This window comes from Tripterygium wilfordii, chromosome 5, assembly GCF_013401445.1.
Source record: "Tripterygium wilfordii isolate XIE 37 chromosome 5, ASM1340144v1, whole genome shotgun sequence".
NCBI classification, from domain to species: domain Eukaryota; kingdom Viridiplantae; phylum Streptophyta; class Magnoliopsida; order Celastrales; family Celastraceae; genus Tripterygium; species Tripterygium wilfordii.
Window position 1 is genome coordinate 9,271,468 of NC_052236.1, and position 22,072 is coordinate 9,293,539.

Genomic DNA, 22,072 nt, shown 5'->3' on the forward strand with positions numbered 1-22,072 from the left:
GCAGTAGTTAGCAGCAGTTTCGGCTGTTACCATTTAACGAGGAACTGCCTTATCTTCGGCTTCGTCCCTTAGTTATTGGTTCGGCCTTATTTGCATCGGCTTCGTACTGCATTTTTAAGACCAAGTCCTTTTTGGACTGTGAGTTATGGTCTGATTATTGTTGGGCTTCTGGGCCCTAGCCTCTGTTGGGCTTTTATGTTTTTGGGTTTCGGGGCTCGTTTGTATTTGTATATGGATTGGGTTGAACAGAACCCATATAATTTGCTAAGGTTGAAGTTGACCCCTACATATACCTTGCAGCTTGAAGAATGGTATCAAAATTTATTCCCGAGGATTGAAGTCTATTTATCAAATAAGTAGCAGTACTAAATGCTTCTACCCAAAGATTTAATGGTAGACTACTATGGAAAAGCATTGTCATACCAAGCTCCCTGATTATGCGATGTCGTCGTTCCAGCATCCCTGATTGTTTAGATGTATAGGGACAAGAGAGACAATGAATAATACCCTGAGCTATGAAATGTGATCCCAATTTATTATTAACAAATTCACCACCACCATCCGAATGAAAAACCTTTATTTTTTTGTTGAATTGTCGATCAATATATTTTTCAAAAGCAATATATATATATATGCATCAAAAAAATCAGCTTTCAATTTTAGGGGAATGAACCAAGTATATCTTGAATAATCATCAACTAGACAAGCATAGTATCGAAAATTACCCAAATACAAGATAGGAGCAGGACCCCATACATCACAATAAAAGTGATTTATTCGACCCTAAAACATTGATGAAACCTTTATTTTTAAGCATAAACAAAGTACCCACTTGGGGGTCACCTAATCTTTGGTGCCAAACATCAGTTGTCCCTGATTTAAATCGATGTGAAAAATAGGCCTCTGGTGGATTTGGAAGAACATACAAGTCACCCTTACGCATGCCCGTGATTATTTGTTGTCCCGTTTCCCGTTCCTTAACATGAAAACCAACATCAAAAAGTTCAAAATTCAAAGGATATTGGTTAGTTAATTGGCTTACTGAAGCAAGTTTTTTTTTTTAAGAGCTGGCACATGTAAGACATCTGGTACGTTCAATGTGACATTTTTTCCATTAATTCTAGCATTTCCTATTCCCTTGATGAATAAAGGTGTGCCATCTCCTACGAAAACTGAATCAAAACCATAGTAATTGTGCATGTTTGTGAGTAAATCACAATTACCTGTCATGTGATTTGATGCACGAGTGTCAGTGGTCCATTCAATGTCAGCAACTGTATTGTCTAAAGTTAATGCTGCAAGTGCTTGTGGGAGGTCCTCAGTGCGACGTTGCTGAGCCAATTGCAGCCACCATCAAATTTTGGCAATGTTACCGGTTCCTTTGCAATAGGAACAAACTTCATTGAGATACAGTTCTCTTTATGTAGGAGTCATACATCTACATCCAGGAGGGGTAGACTTGCGGTTCCCATTGTTGGATCCAAACTGGGAACGGTTGGACTGACCCCCTTGGGCTTGAAATCCACGTCCATTACTTGTGAAGTGCGTGGTCTTATTTATGTTCCCAGTGTTGTTACCAGATCGACCTCCATAGGAATTACCTTGATGTCTCTGTCCAACAAAAGCAAAGGATTTATTAGATCCATTAAAAGGGTCAGAAGAACTTACATTGTTCTCCGGAACTAAGAATTCCATTGGTTATGGCATTGAAGTTGAGAGACAAGTTTTGAATATATCGGTCTTGGTGGCCTCATCATGGTGGTGGCAAATTGTCTATAGCTAGGTCCAAGACTGGTAAAGAGGTAAAAACTTTGTCATTGTCTGGGATTGGCTTCCCAATTGCTGCGAGACTATCACATATTGATTTAAAGAGTCGGACATGTTCTGTTGTTGGTGTGTTGTCATCTTTACGAAGGAATGACAATTGATGTCGCAGTGAGAATTCTCTCTTCTGAGAATCCTGAGCATAATTATTCTTTAGAGAGATCCAAACAGAGCGAGCAATTTCTAGTCCTAGTACCAGGTCAAGAGCTCTTTGGTGAGAGTCGCAATGAGCCATGCTCTAAGAATGCGATCTGCCTTTTTCCAAGTTGCAAACTTTGGATTGGTTTCCAACATGGTAACAGGCTCAGTTTCTTTTCCATCTGCATTGACCGTTTGCTTGTGACGGAGATGGTTGGTGGTGGACCATCGGTTGTGAGATGTTCAATAAGAGCTTGGCGTTCTACTAAAGCCAAAGTTTGTTCCCTCCAAACTGGATAATATGAAGAATCTAAATGTTGGGTGATGAAGTTAATGATGTTAAGATTGGGTAAGGCCATTTGTTTGTGACTGATTTTTTTTTTTTTTTTGATAAAATTGACTAGTTGGGACGTTGGATTTATGAATGAGGATGAAGAGGAGAAAGTTTCGATACCAAGAAGAAACCAAATAATTGTAACTTGTAACTTAGGACATAAGCTGGTAAAATGGGTTTGTATTATTCTAACGTAACTCACTCAAGTAGGTCATACATTTATTTATACAAACACAATTTAATTAAAATTGAGTAGCTATACATGAAAATAATGGAAAGATCTTCTTCTGTTGAAGCATCGGTTGTTGGAGTAGTAACCAATGATAATCACTCTTCAATTAGTTGAGACTTGTTGATTTACACGAGTAGTGAAACCCATTCAACAAGACAAAGTTTGGTTGATCCTTGAGCTAAGTTACCACTTTGTTCTTGATAGATATAACCTTGAACTTTATCACTTTAATTAATAAGCATGTGAGGGATAATATGCTTAGAGCATGTCCAACGCGTATAGCAAAGTAGGGAAAAAGTCATTTTGAGGGATAAAATTTGAAAAACCATTGCTCCAATCGATACCTCACTAGATCCCTCAAAATGGTATTGAGCTTTCTCTCTCCCTCAAACCTGGAGAGGCTTTTTGCATCCCCCAAAAAAATTTTATTCATTTCTCTCTCCTATTTCCCTTCTCAATCGCGTGAACTATTTCACTCTCCTTGCATTCTAATGATTCCAGGTGAGATATACACTTTTAATCAGATCTAAATCTATTGTTTTGGTAGAGGTAAGAAAGAGAGAAGCTAGGCTTCACCCAATCTAAATCTTATCGATTTCGGCTGAGAAGGCAAAAAAAACTATAGAGATATCGATGGATGGAGAGACGTACAAAAACGGCAAAATAAATGGAAAAAAAAAGGTTGGGTATAGAAGAACTGTGGTCGGTATGGAAAGGGAATTGAGGAAGTTGGAAGTGGAGGTGAGATTGTGGGCATATAGATGTTAGTGAACTTTAGATGTTCTTTTAAGCATTTCAATGGATTTGTCTTATTTGCTGTGTTTGGATCGATTTGTCAATCTTTAGGATGTATAAAATGTTTAAATTAATTAGAAAATATTTATTTAGAAATATATATATTAATCGCATTTTTAAATTAATGTATAAATGAAGACAATATTAATATTAGTCAAAAATGTGTTACATTTGTAAAAGTAGTTTAAAGTTGACGGTAGTTAAAAATAATTGAAAGTAGTTATGTTGAAAAATATTAGAATATTTGAGATGATGATGAAATAGAGAATGTGATTGGAGTGATATTAAAATAGGAGTACCCTAAAATAATTTTTTTTTATTAAAATAGAGGAAGCTGTGGACCAAAAATGAGGATTCGGGTTGGACATGCTCTAAACACTCCAAAACTCCTCTCTCCAAGCCCATTATCTCTCAACGCTTTATTTTCGACAACTGAACGTGCTGGAGAGGATTTAGACATCTCACTCTCACATTTGGACATTTCATTCTTGTCTCTTTCTTTGCTGTTTCATACCCATAATTTCTCTGTGTCAGTCGAGGATGAATCAGATCTCCTCACATCACCTGATAAAGCTTTCACTTGTGGCTTCCATAGGCTGGGGGAAATGCTTATTGGTTCTCAGTCTGGTTCCCCGACTCCACTGACAGGACCGTTGTTGGGGTTGACAACAGAGACAGGCCTGTAAATGGCAAGGGTCCGAGAGGTTCTCTTCTCAGATGGTGCCATGGTGTTGACAGATGTTGATGGTTCCTTAATATGGGCGAGGCTTTTGGATACTGGGAACTTGTTCTCAAAGACCCAAATGGTAAAATTTCAGAGAGTACCTGTGGCGAAATCAAAGCTCTTTGGCATAGAATTTTACCATTTGGGTCTTTGAGAACAAGGTTCCCAGTATCCAAAAGCTCTGCTTTACTTGCATCGTTGGAAGTGGTGTTGGTAGAAAGTTGCATTCCAAGAGTTCTCTTTTTCATGCCTTTAACATTAATTAATTGAAAAAAAAATTCATGGATGAATTTCGTAGAAAGTTTCTCTTGTGATGATGGATGTTGTTATTTGTTAATGACTAACCATATCTAGTGGTAGATATCTTGCCAATGCCTTCTTTTATTTCGTTTTTGAATTTTGATCATAATATTTGATTTATTTGTGACAAAATTAAATAAAATAAATGAATCAAAATATGTGTAACAGTTGCAACATCACCGGATCATTAGATATGGTGAGTTGGAGGGGTTACCAGGCCACCCTCAACCACCTCCCAAAAATCTGCCCAAAAAAATAGAAGCTACGAAAGAATGACCAAATCAAAACAGGTTTGTTTTTATATATATCAATCTTACAGGGTCTGGAGAAGAGGGGAAAGAGAATGCAAAACATTGAGACAGAGACAACAATGGTGGATATGGTTCATTCTTCTTCTTCTTCTTCGACTCTTCCTGCCACTATCCCTCTGAAAAAGAAAATTGGAGGATGGAGAGCCATCAAATACATCCTTGGTAATGCATTCCTGGTGTCTAAATCACCAGACACCAGGTGTTTGACAGAAGTCCTCAACCATTTGCATCATGCACTGCACCTCATAATCATACTGAATTGATTATCAAATTCTGATTATGTTTTTATCAGCTGCAATGGGTTTACTTGTGTTTTTAATTTTCCTTTTCTTCTTCTGAAGGGAACGAATCCTTCGAAAAGTTGGCCTCGATGAGTTTGATAGCCAATATGACAGTGTATCTGAAAACCAAATACAACATGGATGGTGTACGACTGGTTAATGTATATAGTCTATGGGTCGGTTCCTCTAACTTGACATCGTTAGCTGGTGCTATCATATCAGATGGTTATTTGGGAAGATTTCACACTCTTCTTTTTGGGTCTATTGCATCTTTTCTGGTAAAATTAAATGATTTGTGCCTTGGATTATTATTCAGTTTTGTGTTGGTATTAATTATCATTGAATTGGATGTTGTAAACTTGTTTCTGTTTTGACAGGGAATGGGAACCATGACCTTAACTGCAGCTATACCTCAACTGAGGCCATCGGCCTGCGTCGATAAATTCCAATGTCCACACCCTGTACATTGGCAACTAGGCGTCCTCTACGTGGCTCTTACATTGCTAGCAATTGGAGCAGGAGGTATAAGGCCTTGCAACATTGCCTTTGGAGCTGACCAGTTTGACACCAGAACAGAGAAGGGAATAGCTCAAATGGCCAGCTTTTTCAATTGGTGGTACTTCTCATTCACAGTGGCTCTCGTCATCGCTCTATCTGTAGTAGTCTACGTTCAAACAAGCGTCAGCTGGGTCGTAGGTTACGCCATTCCAACATTCTGCTTTGTTATTTCCATCACTCTTTTCTTGATCGGTCGCCATACTTATATAATGATCAAACCCCAAGGGAGTGATTTTGTTGATTTAGCTAAAGCGATCGTAGCTGCCTTCAGGAAGCGAAATTTGACACTTGATTCTGCTTCTGGGTATTCGTTGTATGATCCTCCTGTGCCAGAATCAGATCAACATTTACAAAAACTAGCTCACACCCACAAGTTCCGGTGCCTCGAAAAGGCAGCTGTGATTACAGACCCGAGCGAATTGGACGACCATGGCAAGCCAAAGAATAATTGGAGGCTATGTAGTGTGCAACAAGTGGAAAAACTGAAGCTGGTGATAGGATTGTTGCCAGTTTGGTTAGCAGGAATTGGGTTTTTGATAGGCATGGATCAGATGGGCACATTCGGGGTTCTCCAAGCGATTCAGATGAACAAATCCATCGGTTCCCATTTCAAGGTTCCTCCAGGTTGGATGGGTTTATCATCAATGATCACACTTGCAATCTGGATCTTCATATACGAGAGGCTTTTCATCCCTTACACGAAGAAATTCTCCAAAAAGGATAGAAGATTCACAATGAGACAGAGGATTAACACCGGCATTGTAATGGGGATTCTTTGCATGATCGTAGGTGCAATCGTTGAGAAGAAGCGTCGAGAAACAGCATTGGCAAACAAATCCTTCGAGTCACCGCTAAGTGTTGCGTATCTCCTGCCTCAGTACGCCTTATCGGGCTTGATCGAAGCCTTTGCTGCAGTTGCATTGCTTGAATTCTTCACGAAACAATTGCCAGAGAGCATGAGGACATTTTCCGGGGCGATATTCTTCCTCAGCTTGTCCATTGCCAGCTACCTGAACTCGGCTCTTGTCAATGTCATTCACAGAGTGACCGGAAAGAATGGCAACGCATTGTGGGTGGGTGGTCAGGACCTCAATCAGGATAGGCTTGAGAACTACTTTTACATTATTGCTGGCATACAAGCTCTCACATTCGTCTACTTCAATGTATTTGCATCTCGTTTCTTGGTCATAAATCGATCAAAAGACGATGAGGAAGGGATTGAGATGGCGCAAGCATTATGATATTTCCACTATTATTCTGACTATAGGGGCGTTTCTTCACTCTTGCTTCTGCTTTGCTACTTCTCTGTTATGTGGACGTAAACAGTAGTCCTACAGCTGCTGGTATGAAGAGAGAACTCCGGTGTACATTACACGAGACCTCTTTCGGCAATCAACGTATACATATAACAATTGTTTGTACATATAAATCCCAGTAGTGATAATATTGTAAATCCACAACCCCATACACACCAACAATATTGTCCGCTTTGGGTTGTACGGTTTCCCTGGATACATCGGGTCCGCACAGCTTTATTTCTCCTTAGGCCCAAGCAATTGGGCTAGACCCAACTCATATAAGCCTAGGAAAAGGCTTTGTTGGTGGTAAGAGGTGGGCTTGTCCTTATAAATAAGGCATGAGTGTCCACATCTTTCGATGTGGGACTTTTACACTCCCCCGCACTTGTGGGCTGGGTTATGCCAGACCTAACAAGTGGAGTCGAGGTCATATCTAACTGGATCTAATTGCTTCGATACCATGTTGTAAATCCACACCCCCCCATACACACCAACAATATTGTCCGCTTTGGGTTGTCCGGTTCCCGTGGAGACAACAGGCCAACACGCTTTGGGTTGTGCAGTTCCCGTGGAGACATCGGGCCCGTAAGACTTTATTTCTCCTTAGGCCCAACTCACATGAGTCTAGGAAAATGCCTTGTTGGTGGTAAGAGGTGGGCTTGGCCTTATAAATAAGGCATGAGTGCCCACATCTTTCGATGTGGGACTTTTACACTCCCCGCACTTGTGGGTTGGGTTATGCCAGACCCAACAAGTGGAGTAGAGGTCATGTCCAACTGGATCGAATTGCTTCTGTAATGCCCTGCTCTGCGTCATATGAGGCGAGGTGTGGGGGTTACTATTCTGGATGAAATACCACATCGGCCAGGGACGAGTCTTGGGTGCAGAATATAACACGCTGCAGACCTTAAACTATTGTCCAATCTTTTCTGGTATGGGCCAGGAGAGGTTGGGAACTGCCAGGCTGGGCTTGGTATGGGCCAAGTTCAGTGGTTGGTGGGGAGATTGGGCTTTAGTGGGTCGGGCTGTTACAGTTGGTATCGGAGCTGACCTGGTGGGTATGTGGGTTTCGTCCCTCACGTCTAACCGGGGCGCGGTGCCCGTGTCTGGCGTGACCCACGGGGACGTGGGCTCCTAAGGGGGGTGGACTGTAATGCCCTGCTCTGCGTCATATGAGGCGAGGTGTGGGGGTTACTATTCTGGATGAAATACCACATCGGCCAGGGACGAGTCTTGGGTGCAGAATATAACACGCTGCAGACCTTAAACTATTGTCCAATCTTTTCTGGTATGGGCCAGGAGAGGTTGGGAACTGCCAGGCTGGGCTTGGTATGGGCCAAGTTCAGTGGTTGGTGGGGAGATTGGGCTTTAGTGGGTCGGGCTGTTACAGCTTCGATACCATGTTGTAAATCCACACCCCCCCCATACACACCAACAATATTGTCCGCTTTGGGTTGTCCGGTTCCCGTGGAGACAACAGGCCAACACGCTTTGGGTTGTGCAGTTCCCGTGGATACATTGGGCCCGTAAGGCTTTATTTCTCCTTAGGCCCAACTCACATGAGTCTAGGAAAATGCCTTGTTGGTGGTAAGAGGTGGGCTTGGCCTTATAAATAAGGCATGAGTGCCCACATCTTTCGATGTGGGACTTTTACACTCCCCGCACTTGTGGGTTGGGTTATGCCAGACCCAACAAGTGGAGTAGAGGTCATGTCCAACTGGATCGAATTGCTTCGATACCATGTTGTAAATCCACACCCCTATACACACCAACAATATTTTCCGCTTTGGGTTGTCCGGTTCCCGTGGAGACATCGGGCCCGCACTACTTTATTTCTCCTTAAGCCCAAGTAAGTGGGCCTATTAAGGGGAGGAAGGCTTGCCCCTTATAAATTGAATATTGTTGTTGTACCCAACCGATGTGGGACTTTGTCCAACACCGCCCCGCACTAATGGACCAGGTATCTTTGCCCAAGGCCCAACGAGTGGACTTCTTATCGAGGACGAGTGCACACCAGTCTGGGCCCTGGCTTCAATACCATGTCATCAAGTTGGGCCCTTGGCCTTCCCCCTAAAAGGCCTATTAAGGGGAGGAAGACTTGCCCCTTATAAACTGAATATTGTTGATGTACCCAACTGATGTGGGACTTTGTCCAACAGATAAGGACTTAGCGGTTACTATCCTAGTAATCTCATCGTTGAGTTGTACGCATGATTTCATATGGAGTTCACGAATCCAAGTGCATAAGCACATGATTTCATGTAGAGTTCATGAATTCACTTGGATTCTATACGTCCAATTAAACATCTAGGATAAATGAGATTCAGACATCTTTACCATTTTTGGATGGATGATAGATCCACAATGAAGTCCAAAAAACTTACAAAATTGAAGAGTTGGGGCCCAGAAGCTGCTGATGCAGGGACCATGTCCCACATCGGCAAATCATGGACTTCAAGTCTCACTTATAAGGGTGGATAATTCTCACATTGATAAATCGGTTTTCCAATAATGAGTTAGGCTCATTCCTTGCAATTGGGCTTGCTTGAGCCTAGGTCTGAAGATTCCCTTGGGCGTGTGCGACCTATTTGTATGAGAAGCCCATTTTCATTATGCCACGTGGCAGTTAGTGGTTTGCTCCATGTGTACCTGGAAAGCATTGCTCTGTCAAAAATGGCAAGGCATAACGGCCATATCACTTTAATTCCCGCCCCTCTTCACATAATAAACACACAGTACCGAGTACACACTGTCATTCTCCCTTCCCGGCCGAATAGCACAAATCTGTCTCCGCATCCTCCTCAATCTTTCTCAATCGCCGTTAATTATCAATCATGACCAAGATCGACGCACTCCGTCGATTCATTCTCCCTTGCATCTTCTCCTCCACTGCTGCCACCGCTACAATCGCCTGGTCCACTACCAAGAAACGCCTCAGCACCTCCCTCCGCGATGACCTCTCCGAAGAGAATGAACACGCCTCCCAAGAACCCAGAACCTGAACGAGGATCCCGATTCTGAAACCTTCACCGTTGCCACCGTAACGGCACCTCCAAGACCATGGTCATCTGCACCATCTTCGGGACACGGAAGGGCCACGTATGGTTCTGCGTTCAATACGATCGCCTCTCCTCGAAACGCACTCTTCTTCTTGAACTTTCAATCCCTACTCATTAATTTGTTCAAGAAATGCGGTGCGGGCTTGTCCGGGTGGCCCTAGAATCCGACCGACCCGAATTCATCTCACGCTCGCTCCGCGCTGTCCCTGTTTGTACCCTATGCTGTAACGGAAAAAGGGGTGGCCCTAGAATCCGACCGACCCTAATTCATCCCACGCTCGCTCCGCGCTGTCCCTGTTTGTACCCTGTGCTGTAACGGAAAAAGGGTCGGGTTTGCTGCGAGGAGGAGGCCAAACCAGCAGAACCGTCTGATATTGAAGACCATCCAGGGCATGACGTAAAAGATTTTGTTGATGTTATTTTCCTTTCTTTACACAGATAGAAATGCAAATATTTATACAAGGATGACAGCAGAGTAACGGCTACTCTCTGACAACTACTGACAGATCATAAGCCTTTTTACAGAGATCCGTTGAGACACGGAACTCATTTGAAAAACATGAAAGTATAAAACTAATTATAGACTTGAATGGGCCTCATACTAATGGACTTGAATTTGATTGAGATTGGGCTGGGCTTTCTCCTTATTACCCTCCTTCAAGATGGTGGGTTCTCTTAACACACCAATCTTGGACCGTAGACTTGTAAACCGGGTTCGAAGTAGAGATTTTGTCAATAGGTCAGCCAGTTGATCAATGGTAGATATTTTCTGAACTTTTAAGGTGCCGTTGTTGACGAGGGAGCGGACAAAAGATAAATCGACGGCGATATGCTTCATCCTGGAATGGAGAACGGGATTCAGACTAAGACTGGTTGCCCCTTGGTTATCACAGTAAAGTGTGGGAACAGTTGGAATAGGACAGTGCAATTCCTTAAGAAGATGTGTAAGCCATATAACTTCACAAGCAGTAGAAGCTAAGGAGCGGTACTCAGCTTCGGTGGAGGAGCGCGCGATCGCTCTCTGTTTTTGAGATTTCCATGAGATGAGAGAGGATCCGAGGAAAACGAGGTAGGCTGTGGTGGAAGAGTGATCATCAGGATGTCCGCCCCAATCGGAATCAGAGTAGGCATGTAAGGCAAGAGGGGAGGTCGGTTTGATGGTGATGCCCAGGTTGAAAGTTCCTTTGATGTAGCGTAGAAGTCTTTTGAGGAGAGTCCAGTGAAGATCAGTGGGTCGACTCATATATTGAGCTAATCTATTGACGGAGAATGAGATATCTGGCCTTGTGAGATTTAGATATTGTAGACTGCCAACAAGATGTCGATAGAGTGTGGGATCAGATAAGGGTTTTCCATCTGTGGATTTTGTCCGGAAGGGCACAGGTAAGGGAGTGTTGACGGCCTTGGCTCCAGTCATATCGGCACGTTCAAGCAAGTCCCTAATGACCAGGTATTATGTTGAAGAAGAGCTTGGTATTCGTGTTGCATGGCAGATAACCAATGTGGTTGCTTAAGCGCTTGACGAACAGTCCTGGGTTCAATGGAATCAGGCATAGGATGGAGGGTGGTAAGATTCAAATTTTTGGGCTTGAATATTTTGTTCATGGATCTGGTGGTCATACGTAGGGGATGAGGGCCAGAGTCAGAAGCGATGGGAGGAGTGGCAGAAACAATAGGGGGCAGGGCTGGTTGTTGATGTGATGTAGAGTTGGTGGTATTCGCAGTAGTGGAAATGCTAGGGTTAGGGAGAGATACTGAAGGAGTTGGTGTGGAAGTAGTAGGTGTAGATTGTGGGGTAGTTACGGAACCAAGAATGATAGGCTCAGGGAGTGGGACGCTAGGAGTCTGGCAAGAAAGAGGAGGTGTAGGAGCTAAGACTATGAGTTGAGGGGCAGGGTGGGTGTTAGATGTAGGGACACAAGAAAAGGTGGATGATGGAGAGACTATAGTGGAGTAAGGAAACACGTTTTCATGAAATAATACATGTCTGGATAAATAGACTCGGTTAGTAGTGGGGTCAAGACATTTATAGGAACTCTGAGAAGTGGAGTAACCTACAAGAATGCAAGGTTTCGATCGAGGTTCAAGTTTGTGTTGGGTATATGGTCTTAACCATGGAAAACAACAACAACCAAATACACGGAGTTTATGATAATTTGGAGTGGTGTGAAAAAGAAGTTGAAAAGGTGTGGCTGGAGAGGTGTTGACTAAAGGTAGTCGATTTATCAAGTAGACTGCTGTCTGGAATGCATAGGACCAGAAACTGAAAGGTAGATGAGCTGTATGTAATAATGTCCTTGCTGTTTCAGCAAGGTGCCTATGCTTTCTTTCAGCCAGAGCCGTGTGTTGAGGGGTATATGGAGGAGTTTGGAACCAGCTGATGCCCATTTGGAGAAGATAACTCTTCATTTTAACATACTCTCCCCCATTGTCTGTATATAGAGAGCGAATTGAGCATTGAAACTGCTTCTCAACAAGACTTTTAAACTGAACAAAGACAGAAAAAACTTCAGATTTAGCATTCAAAGGAAAAAGCCAAGTATAACTAGTGAAATGATCCACGAAAATAACATAGTAAGAATATCCATCAATTGATTTTATGGGAGATGGTCCCCATACATCACTATAAATCACATGTAATGGAGCATTACTAATAATAGATGAAGTTCCAAAAGGCAACTTGTGCATTTTATTTATTGAACAAGAACGACATAAATTAGGTGCAGTAGTGGGAGACACAATAATAGGTAAACTATTGCTTTTCAAAACAAGAGAAAGCATTTTAGATGAGGGATGGCCTAATCGGTGATGCCATCCTATGTGATCAGTTGAGGTTCTTTGAGGCGCGGAAGTAACGGAAGCAGCAAAACATGTACCAGCTTGAGGGTTAAAATGATAGAGTCCATTGCGACAGCTACCGGACGCCATAACCTGTCCCGTACTGCGATCCTTAAGTAAACAATGGAAGGGAAAAAATTCAATAGAGATGTTGGTATGCTTAGTTAATTCATGGACAGAAATAAGATTCTTATGAATGGAAGGAACACATAACACATGTTTAATATGTAAAGGTCGTGTGTGTGTGTGGAATTTTGTGGTGCCTATATGTGAGATATGCAAACCTGTACCATCCCCGATTTGAACCTCATCAGTTCCATCATATTCAGAGTGAGTGGATAGATTTTGAGAAGTTGATGTCATATGATGGCTGGCTCCAGAGTCCAGTAGCCATGATTGTGGATGTTGAACAACATGAGGTGGTATAGAGGACTGTGCATAATTTGCAGCAGGAGCATTATAGTTGGAAGCTGATGGTTGGTGAGCATAAATTTTGAATTTTCTGCACTGATTTGCAGAGTGACCTGGGATATCACAAAGTTGACATGTAAGTCGGTGCTGGCCACGGCCACGGCCACCCCTGTGAGTTGGTGGACGAGAACCACGCCAAGGCTGATTACCACGATTACCCTGCCAGTTACGATTGTTACGGCCTGAATTGGAATTATTGATCCTTTGATGAAAATTGGCAGTAGCCAAGTTCTGAGATTGAGTTTGTTGGAGGCGAACCATGTAGCCTTCTTGTGCAACAAGCACATCTTGAAGTTCTTCAAAGGAGAAAGGAGTTTCTCGCGTACGGATAGAACCCACCATTCCAAAGTAATCTTCGGTGAGTCCATCCAAAATATATAAGGTTAAATCATCAGAAGAGATAGGTTTATCAATCAAGGCCAGTTCATCAGCTAGCCGTTTCACATCCTGCATATAGTCAGTGATGGATTTTTCACCCTTTTGACAGCGAGACAACTGAGATTTCAGTTGAAGAACGCGAGATCGCGAAGTATTGGCATAGAGTTGGTGGGCTTTCTGCCACACAGCTGCACTCGACTTAACATCGCCGATGAGAGGCAGTATGCTGCCATCAATGGAACCTACAAGGGCCAATAAAATAAATTGATCTTGACTGCTCCAGGTATGGTAAGCTTTGATTTCTTCTGGAGAGGAAGTAGATACGGGGGATGCAGGACAAGTATGTTTGCCATCTATGTATCCAACCAGATTATAGGCACGCAATAGAGACAAGATCTGTAATCTCCATGAAGGAAAATTGGTGGAGGTGAGTTTCAAGTGAATAGATGAGATGGCATGTACTGTGACAGAGGTGGAGTATTCTGGAACAGAAATAATAACAGCAGAGTTAGAAGAAGACGAAGAGGAAGAGGTAGCCATGGAGGTGAACTCGTTGGAGTGTACACAGCTCCGATACCATAAAAGATTTTGTTGATGTTATTTTCCTTTCTTTACACAGATAGAAATGCAAATATTTATACAAGGATGACAGCAGAGTAACGGCTACTCTCTGACAACTACTGACAGATCATAAGCCTTTTTACAGAGATCCGTTGAGACACGGAACTCATTTGAAAAACATGAAAGTATAAAACTAATTATAGACTTGAATGGGCCTCATACTAATGGACTTGAATTTGATTGAGATTGGGCTGGGCTTTCTCCTTATTATGACGGTCGGTGCGGGTGTTATACCAGCCGGGTTCGGGTCTTCGGGAACAGAGTGCTCTGGTCAAGAACTCAGTGGTGGGTAGCGCTGATTCGGAGTCGTTTCACTTGATTAACCCGGACGAGTGCTCTGGTCAAGAACTCAGTGTGTTCCTGATGAGGTCCAGGTAATCTTGTAATAGATTACTGTTTGGATGACCGGAAAATGGTAGTTTTCTGGGATTTTTTTGTGTGGAGGAGGATTGAAAACTATGCGTTTTCCTGTTTATGGGGTGATTCTTTATCAAGAATTTTGAGGAAGATTAGATATTGGTAGAGAAAACTTGACGTATTCTACTCTCTGATTTGAAAATTATTGAGCCACTTCTTGTTTAGAGGATGAGATTTTGTTCATAGTGTAGCTTGACCAGTAATTGGGTAATTTTTAGGTTGACCTTTTCTTGTTCATCCTTTTTTCTTTTCACTTCAAAAGCTGCAAGTGAAATTTGTACTCTTTCAGTTCTCCTATTTGCACAGTCTATTAACATTATGCTTACTATATGTCTGGTCTGCTATTGCCAATCGGTGCTTTCTTTTCTGCAATCGTAAGCCACAAAATGGACTTTTGTTCCTGTTTTTGTTGCAAAAATTTAAACCCAGTACTGCAAATCCTTGTAACAAGTAAGATGGAAAAAGTTTGGCACTTGGGCTTGACAAAAGGCTATATTTTTAACCCCTTTTGGATTCTTTGTGTGCAGTATAGGTGAATTCTTAAAATGTGAAGCATGAGAGTTCTATTTCCTTCTTTTTCTTTTTTAGGAGATTCTTATGTTGCTATCTTGTTTTGGTTCCTTATTAAATATTAGACCAATCAGATAACAAGTAACAAGTGTTAAAAAAGGAACAAGTGATTTCCAAGCAATTTGCATTGTACAGTTCATTTGCTGTTGCATTTTCAAGTGAACCAAACATTATTCCTTAGAATAACATGTCTTATCAGTTATCACCATACAAACTATTAGAATTTTTCTTTAGGAATAAACCCCCTTTACAATAGGCTGCTGAAAAGTATATATTAAGCTAGTTTAATGCAATCCAAGAAATTTGGATATGTATAACGGCAAGTGGGGCATGGATAATCTATATTTATACTGATGTGACATCAAGTAACTTCTTACAGAGCAATCCATGAAAGTGCTTGTTATTCATTGTTTAACTTCTCCTGCAACTTTTTTTGTGTGACGAAAAAGGTTCCTGCCCTTCTAAAGGAAGAAATTTCAAGACGATCTCTTGCATAATAGCTGAAGAGGAGAGCATCTTCAAGTTAATATAACTTTGGATTTGCAGCACAGAAAACTGATGAAGCTTATATGTAGGCCAGCTTGCATTGTGTGGTTGGCAAGGACTTTCGATCTTGCATTTCACATTAACTTATTTGAAAGTTTCATTTTCTTCCGTGTCTTAATAATCAGGCTTTGATCCTCATGGATGGCAAAAGTACTCTATGCAAAAGCAGGGAAGAGGCTGTTGGAGTGTTGCAGAAGGCAGCCTAGAGAAGTGAATCTTGTAAGTATTCACATGTGTCGCATTTACTTATCTCGCATTTACTTATCTTACTGACAACCTTAGTCTGCAAAGTTCAAAAGAGGACACCTTGGGGTATCTGAGAATAGAACAAGAAGCTCTCTACATTTTACATAATATTTGAGACATCTAACCTTCATTAGTAAACACGAATGGAATCTATTATATATAGCATGTTGTTTTGGAGAAGGGTTGTGTCAACACTTCTTTGGATAGTTGATTCTGTGAAATTTATTATTTTAAAGACTTCTTGAGGACTAAAGTAATCCAAAAACATAATTACCTGAAGCAAGAAAGTGAAATGCGCTGTTCTGCAGTCTAGCAGCCGTAGTTGTGTTTGCTTCATTAGGGTTGATCAACTAGTAGTACTCTTGCACTGCCAGAAAGGACTAGGTAACCTGCATCCCAAGGCCTAGATGCAGCAATCATATACATATGTATAAGTACTCTAGACCTCAGGATGCAGATTACCCAATCCTCACCCAGTACCAGCTTTACAATGGAGATGAAAATTTCAGATGAAAACAGGAGCGTTACGATAGCAGATTGAATAGTGATAGGTTATTAGGGGCTTCAACTTGATGCACATAGATGCATGCAGATGATTAGGAATTTATACTGGTTCTTAAAGGTGACGTGATTTATTCCCTGATGTAGGATCTCATTATAAAATGATGCTTTCCAAATTATTGATGAACAGTATTGAAAATACCCTTATCATCAAACTCACATCACAAACTGGTCACCATGACCGCTGAACTGTGCTTGAAGCCACGAATGTTATCGAAGAATAAACTTTATGTCACCGCTGAATTGGATTCTATAGCTTTCCCTGCCTCTCATAGATAATTAACTGAAAAGGAAGGGAGTGTCAAGTATACATGTTACACCTGGTTTGATGATCTCCATTGGCTTTTCTGCAGTGAGCATATTCTATTTTCTTGGCCTCCTTCAGTTGCAGGGCATTTGAAGAAACTTGTTAATAATCTTGAACAACTGGATTGGTGAATTTCTTAGCATATATCTTTTCCAGTTATTGAAACTGTAAACAGCTGAAACCAAGTTCTGAATTCATCTTAGCGTATTCTCATTAGCATCAGATATGCAAGGGAAAATGAGATGGGACATGTTTTGGATGCCATGCTTAATCTCCAAAGTGACTGAAGGGAACTTATTCTCACCCCAAAAGCTCTCTATAACTTCAAAAGAAATTTGCATTTCCAAAAATAGTAGCAAAATTGTTGAACTATTGTTGAATTTATGGGATTATTTGAGGAGGCATCCATAAGAGCATTTAGATGTAACACTCCTTTCCTTTTCAGTTAAATACTAGTGAAACATAGCGCTGTGTAATCCGTATGAGTAAGAAATATCGATGAAGCTTAGAGTGTGTTTGGATTGAAGGATCGGGGAAAGGGAAGAGAAGGGATAGAGAGTTTCCTACAAATTCTCGTATTTGGATAGTTTAGAAAAAATTAAGGGGATGGATTTTAAGAGAATTGAGGGGAAGATTTCATTAAACTTTTGTCAAAATACTTCCTTCCAAAAATGGGGTCATTTGGAGGAAATGAATGATTAATTAAGTTATTTATAAGTTACAAATCTATATTACCCTTGTATATAATATACTTTAATATAAAATGTATAAATTAGTAGATCAAATCAATTTTATTTCCTTTCTTTTTTTTGTCTATCCAAACATGAAAGAGGGAAAAGTATTTTACCTTGCATTCTCTTTCTTCCCCCAAATCCCTCAATCCTAACACACTCTTACTCGGGTGATGTGAGAGCTTTTACTCGGGTGTTTCCAACAGCATCTCTTGAGTAATTTGGAAAGCATATATGATTTATGATTCAGAAAAAGGAAAATAAAGATGTCTGGTCATCTTCAAAAAAGCAGTCAAGATCACAAACATATCGTCCTACAGAAAGTGACTGAGGTTCTCACCCCATCATTGGTTTGGAAAGAACAGAATAAAAACTGGTTCCAATTTTAGAACAGCACCTTATCATTCACTTTATTCTACATGCATCCTGTAATTACACCCCCCTAACTACTTTAGGGAATAGATCTTGTCACCTTTAAATTCCTCATCATCATCATGCTCTTCTGATCATGCATATATATATATATCAACCTCTTCTGGTGTTCCTACATCAAATCCCCTACTAAACCAACCATTTCCCCTCTGTTTTATTGATAATGGTGCTGGTAGAGGAGTGGGTAATCTGCATCCTGAGGTCTAGATATCTGGTCGTTCGCCATTCAAGAATTCTTTTAGGTAGTTCGGCAGTTCATACCATCCATATATCTAGTCCTTCGGATGCAGATTACCTAGTCCTTTCTGGCACAGAGAGTACTTTATTATGCATAAGAGCACACACTTGGCTATTTTTGCTTCAATTATGTTGTCTGTTCGATGTTCATTCTTAATTTTAGGCTCCAGAAGTTGTCAAAATCATCCATTCCAGACAATACTCTGTGGCTGCACAACTTGTTTAGGACAAGAAGTAGTATTGGATTCCGCTCAGACCAGCCCCGAGTTATGTAGTGATATCCACCATGTAGATCAAGAACTCAAGCAAGGATAGCAGTAGAGTAAAGAGATAAGAGAAAGAAGAACAACACGGAATTTACCCTGGTATGTCCAGCAATGGTGTTTTCAGCCTACTATTATTTCGCTAGAGATTATAAGATGAGTTTACAAAGAATTCTCTCTTTAACTCTCTCTACTCTCTTGTTTGCAAACTGTGGCGGTTTTTCTCTAACCCTAATCCGAACTGTATTCTTGTCATATAGAAAGCATGACTCCCTCCTACAGCTTCTCCTTTGCTTTCCATGAAGTTTTTGCCATCCTTGAAGATGAGAAACTCAATCATCTCTACACGGAAGAAAATGAGACTTCCTAACAAGTGTGCAAAGCAAGACCCCGAAGTCCTTGCCAAGCCTGAACTTTATTAGGTGATGCAACAAAACACTAAATTCGCTTCATATCTCATTGTTTCTTATATTTTGTAACTCTATCATTCAACACAATAAGTTAAATTGTTAAGTTGGGGCATTTCGCATTATTTATACCATATTCTAACACTCCCCTGCACAGGTGGATTGAACAATCCGACGGTCCCCTTAAAGGACACTCAAATATATGACTCAACTTCTCAATGGGTAATCAATATATATGTGGAAAATTCAAAGAAATGAGAGTTTATAAATTATGGAAGCTTAGGTTTAAACCAAAGATGTCCTGCCTACTTCGATATCATCTTATAATTATCTTTTCATTCAACTTAATAAGTTGTTAAGTTGTTGGATTGTGACATTTTACATAAGTTAAATAGAATTAAAGTTTTACAAATGAAGAGAAAGTAGTGTGTTGTTGCATTGTATGATTGCGACGTCGTCTGTAAAAAATAGGAATAAGTATCACAGGAGCCCTTAAACTTACCAAAATGGTCAATTCAGCCCTCAAGCTTTTTTTGTGCCAAATGAGCCCCTCAAGTTCAATAGAAGGGTTTCGAAGGAAGAGGATGATAGGTTGCAGAGAAAGATTGGTGGTGGTGGTGGTGGTGGTCGTGGTGGTGGGTGGTTGGTGGAGACTGAAGAAGAGAGAGAGGGAGGAAGAGAGCAAAGTGATATAGATGGTTTTTGTTTTCAATTTAAGTGTTTTATTTTTTAAATTCATGTGATATTATACACATATTTTTGTATTTTTGAATAAAACAAAGTCATATCACATATTACCATCCACGTTAGTAGTTTTTGACGAAAAATAAACAGAAGAGCAAAACATGGACCGTTGTTTGAAGTTGAGGAGCTCATTTGACACAAAAAAAAACTTGAGGGCTGAATTGACCATTCTTGGTAAGTTTAAGGGTTTTCTGTGATACTTATGCGTAAAAAAATAAGATAAAAATATACATTTGGTCCCTTAATTATACCATTGATTTTATTTTTTTTCCTTAAATTTTTTTTTGCTCTTAAAATCGTCCTTCACCTATTCAAAGATACCCTGTTCATCCCTTAAATGATTTCAACACCAGAAAAATCATACGTGGCATCCCAGTTGGCGTAATTTTTACACATGTCATCCCACTTGGCTAAAATTTTACAAATCATCTCACAAAATCTCTAAAATACCTAATTCTTCAAAATCCTCAAAAGTGTTAGACATTAATAGTTTAGGGATAATATTATTCACGTTTGTCAAAGTTTGTCAACTAGGATTATTTCGATATGCTAAATAGATGTCGCGTTCGATTTTTTCAGCTACTCTCTCACTTGAATGACAAAATAAATACCTTTCAATAGTTGAATGACAAAGTTAAGAGGAAAAAAAAAATTAAGGACAAAAGTGAATGTCTTTCCAGGTTGAGGTCGTTTTCATCCTCAAATTCGCTGTTTAAAGCAGGTTTGCGGGTGGTTGAAGTTTTATTGTTTTATTTGTTTCCTTGTTTAAGTTGGATTTGTTTAGTAAATGTCTAATTTAGTCTTTTACTTAAGTTAGGGTTTTCAGACACTATTTAAGTATCTTGGTTGTTTGTTTTGAGGTACGAAGTGGATAATAAAATTCATTGGTTTATAATCTATTTTCTGGTGGATTCCAGAATGTGTGTTCTTGGGGCTTACGTTGGTAAACCCTTTTTGTTTTCGTTCTGCATCATATTCAAGGGATCAAATGTTATATTTTACAAAAAATATATTATCCATGTCCCCTAACAAATTCTCATATCCAACCTTCTTCTTGTTGGATCGCACAAGCTAGTATTTTATTCTTTGCCACTTTTTGGGGGTTTATTTTAAAAATAAGGATATCTGGTGGATAATGCTTTCTATATGAAGAAAGAATTCCTGTTCCGTTCAACCTTGCTGTGGACCCCACTAAATTATAATGACGTTTTTTTTAAAATTATCATTAGTGCTGTTGCATTCAAATTTGAAGGACAATTTATTATTTCTTTTTGTTTTTCTGGAGACCACTTATTAGGAAGAAAAATAAATAAATGATTACTCTATTTTATAACAAAAAAAAGCACATTATGATTTTTAATAAATTTAATGGTGGAATACATTCTAAAGAAAATGCACAAAAAAGAGTAAATAACGACTATACAATCTATACTTTGATTCTTCAGTTTCAAAGTTCTTTTTGATGCGAGGAGGTTTATAGTTTTGGTATGGCATAATTTAAGTATTGGATTTTGCTCCAATTTATCTTGTTGTCAAGCGAGAAATTATTGTACGAGCAGGTTTGATTGATATCGAATGTTTTAAAAACAAACTTATACGTACCAAATTATTTTTTATAATTTATATGGTGTCATTCTCTGTAAAAAAAAATATTTAGTCGTTAAAGAGTTGAAGACTTGAGAATTGCAAGGAATATTCGAAGAATATAATAGTATGGTTCTTCAAACCAAAAAGTAAAGAGAATATGTAAATCTTTTAAAATTTAATGATTGGATGAGGACCGACCACCAATAGGGTTTTGATGGATCACTCTACGCATCAAAGTTCTAAACGAAAATGTTAAATGTCCAACTTTTTTTAAACCAAATTCTCCCAAGTTTAGGTGGCATTGTCACATAACATGATGACATGGAATATATGTTGACATGACTTATTTTTTGAAAATCAAATTTCCCTCTTCTTTTTGTTTAAAGTTTGAAAATTGAACACTCACTTTTTTATCACCTACTTCTCTTTTTCTCCCCTACTTTTATGATTTCATCATCTCTCATCCCCCACAAATAGACAAGTAAATAATTTATATTCACGAATTACATTAAAAATGAATGGTATTACATTATTTTTTTACATACAGACATGTAATTACATTGTTTTTTTTAATACATATAGACATGAGATTGCATTGTTTTTTTGCCGAACAGACAATTACATTATTTTTTTACATACAGGCATATAATTGCATTTTTTTGCATATAGACATGCAATTGAATTATTTTTTTGCCAAACAGATTTACGATTACATGTAATTTTCAGAATAGACAAACATAAGTTGTATAAAAAGTAGTCCAAAAATCAATTAAGAATAACAAGGTAGATGCATTGTTTCAAAAACATATTCATTTAAATGCTTGTAAACACAATGTTACACTGTTTTCAATACAATGTAACT

The 22,072-nt window shown here is 39.8% G+C and overlaps 1 protein-coding gene and 1 pseudogene across 1 annotated transcript; both read left to right on the forward strand.

Annotated features, from left to right (window-relative positions):
- Window positions 1-3,815: 3,815 nt before the first annotated feature.
- LOC119999042 (protein NRT1/ PTR FAMILY 2.8) lies at window positions 3,816-6,777 on the forward strand. The gene is made up of 3 exons (XM_038846536.1): window positions 3,816-4,820; window positions 5,000-5,217; window positions 5,317-6,777. Exons 1-3 carry the CDS (start codon window positions 4,691-4,693, stop codon window positions 6,736-6,738), a joined length of 1,770 nt encoding a protein of 589 aa, XP_038702464.1. The 5' UTR covers window positions 3,816-4,690; the 3' UTR covers window positions 6,739-6,777.
- Window positions 6,778-9,551: 2,774 nt separating this feature from the next.
- LOC119998380 lies at window positions 9,552-18,994 on the forward strand (annotated as a pseudogene).
- The last annotated feature ends 3,078 nt before the right edge of the window (window positions 18,995-22,072 follow it).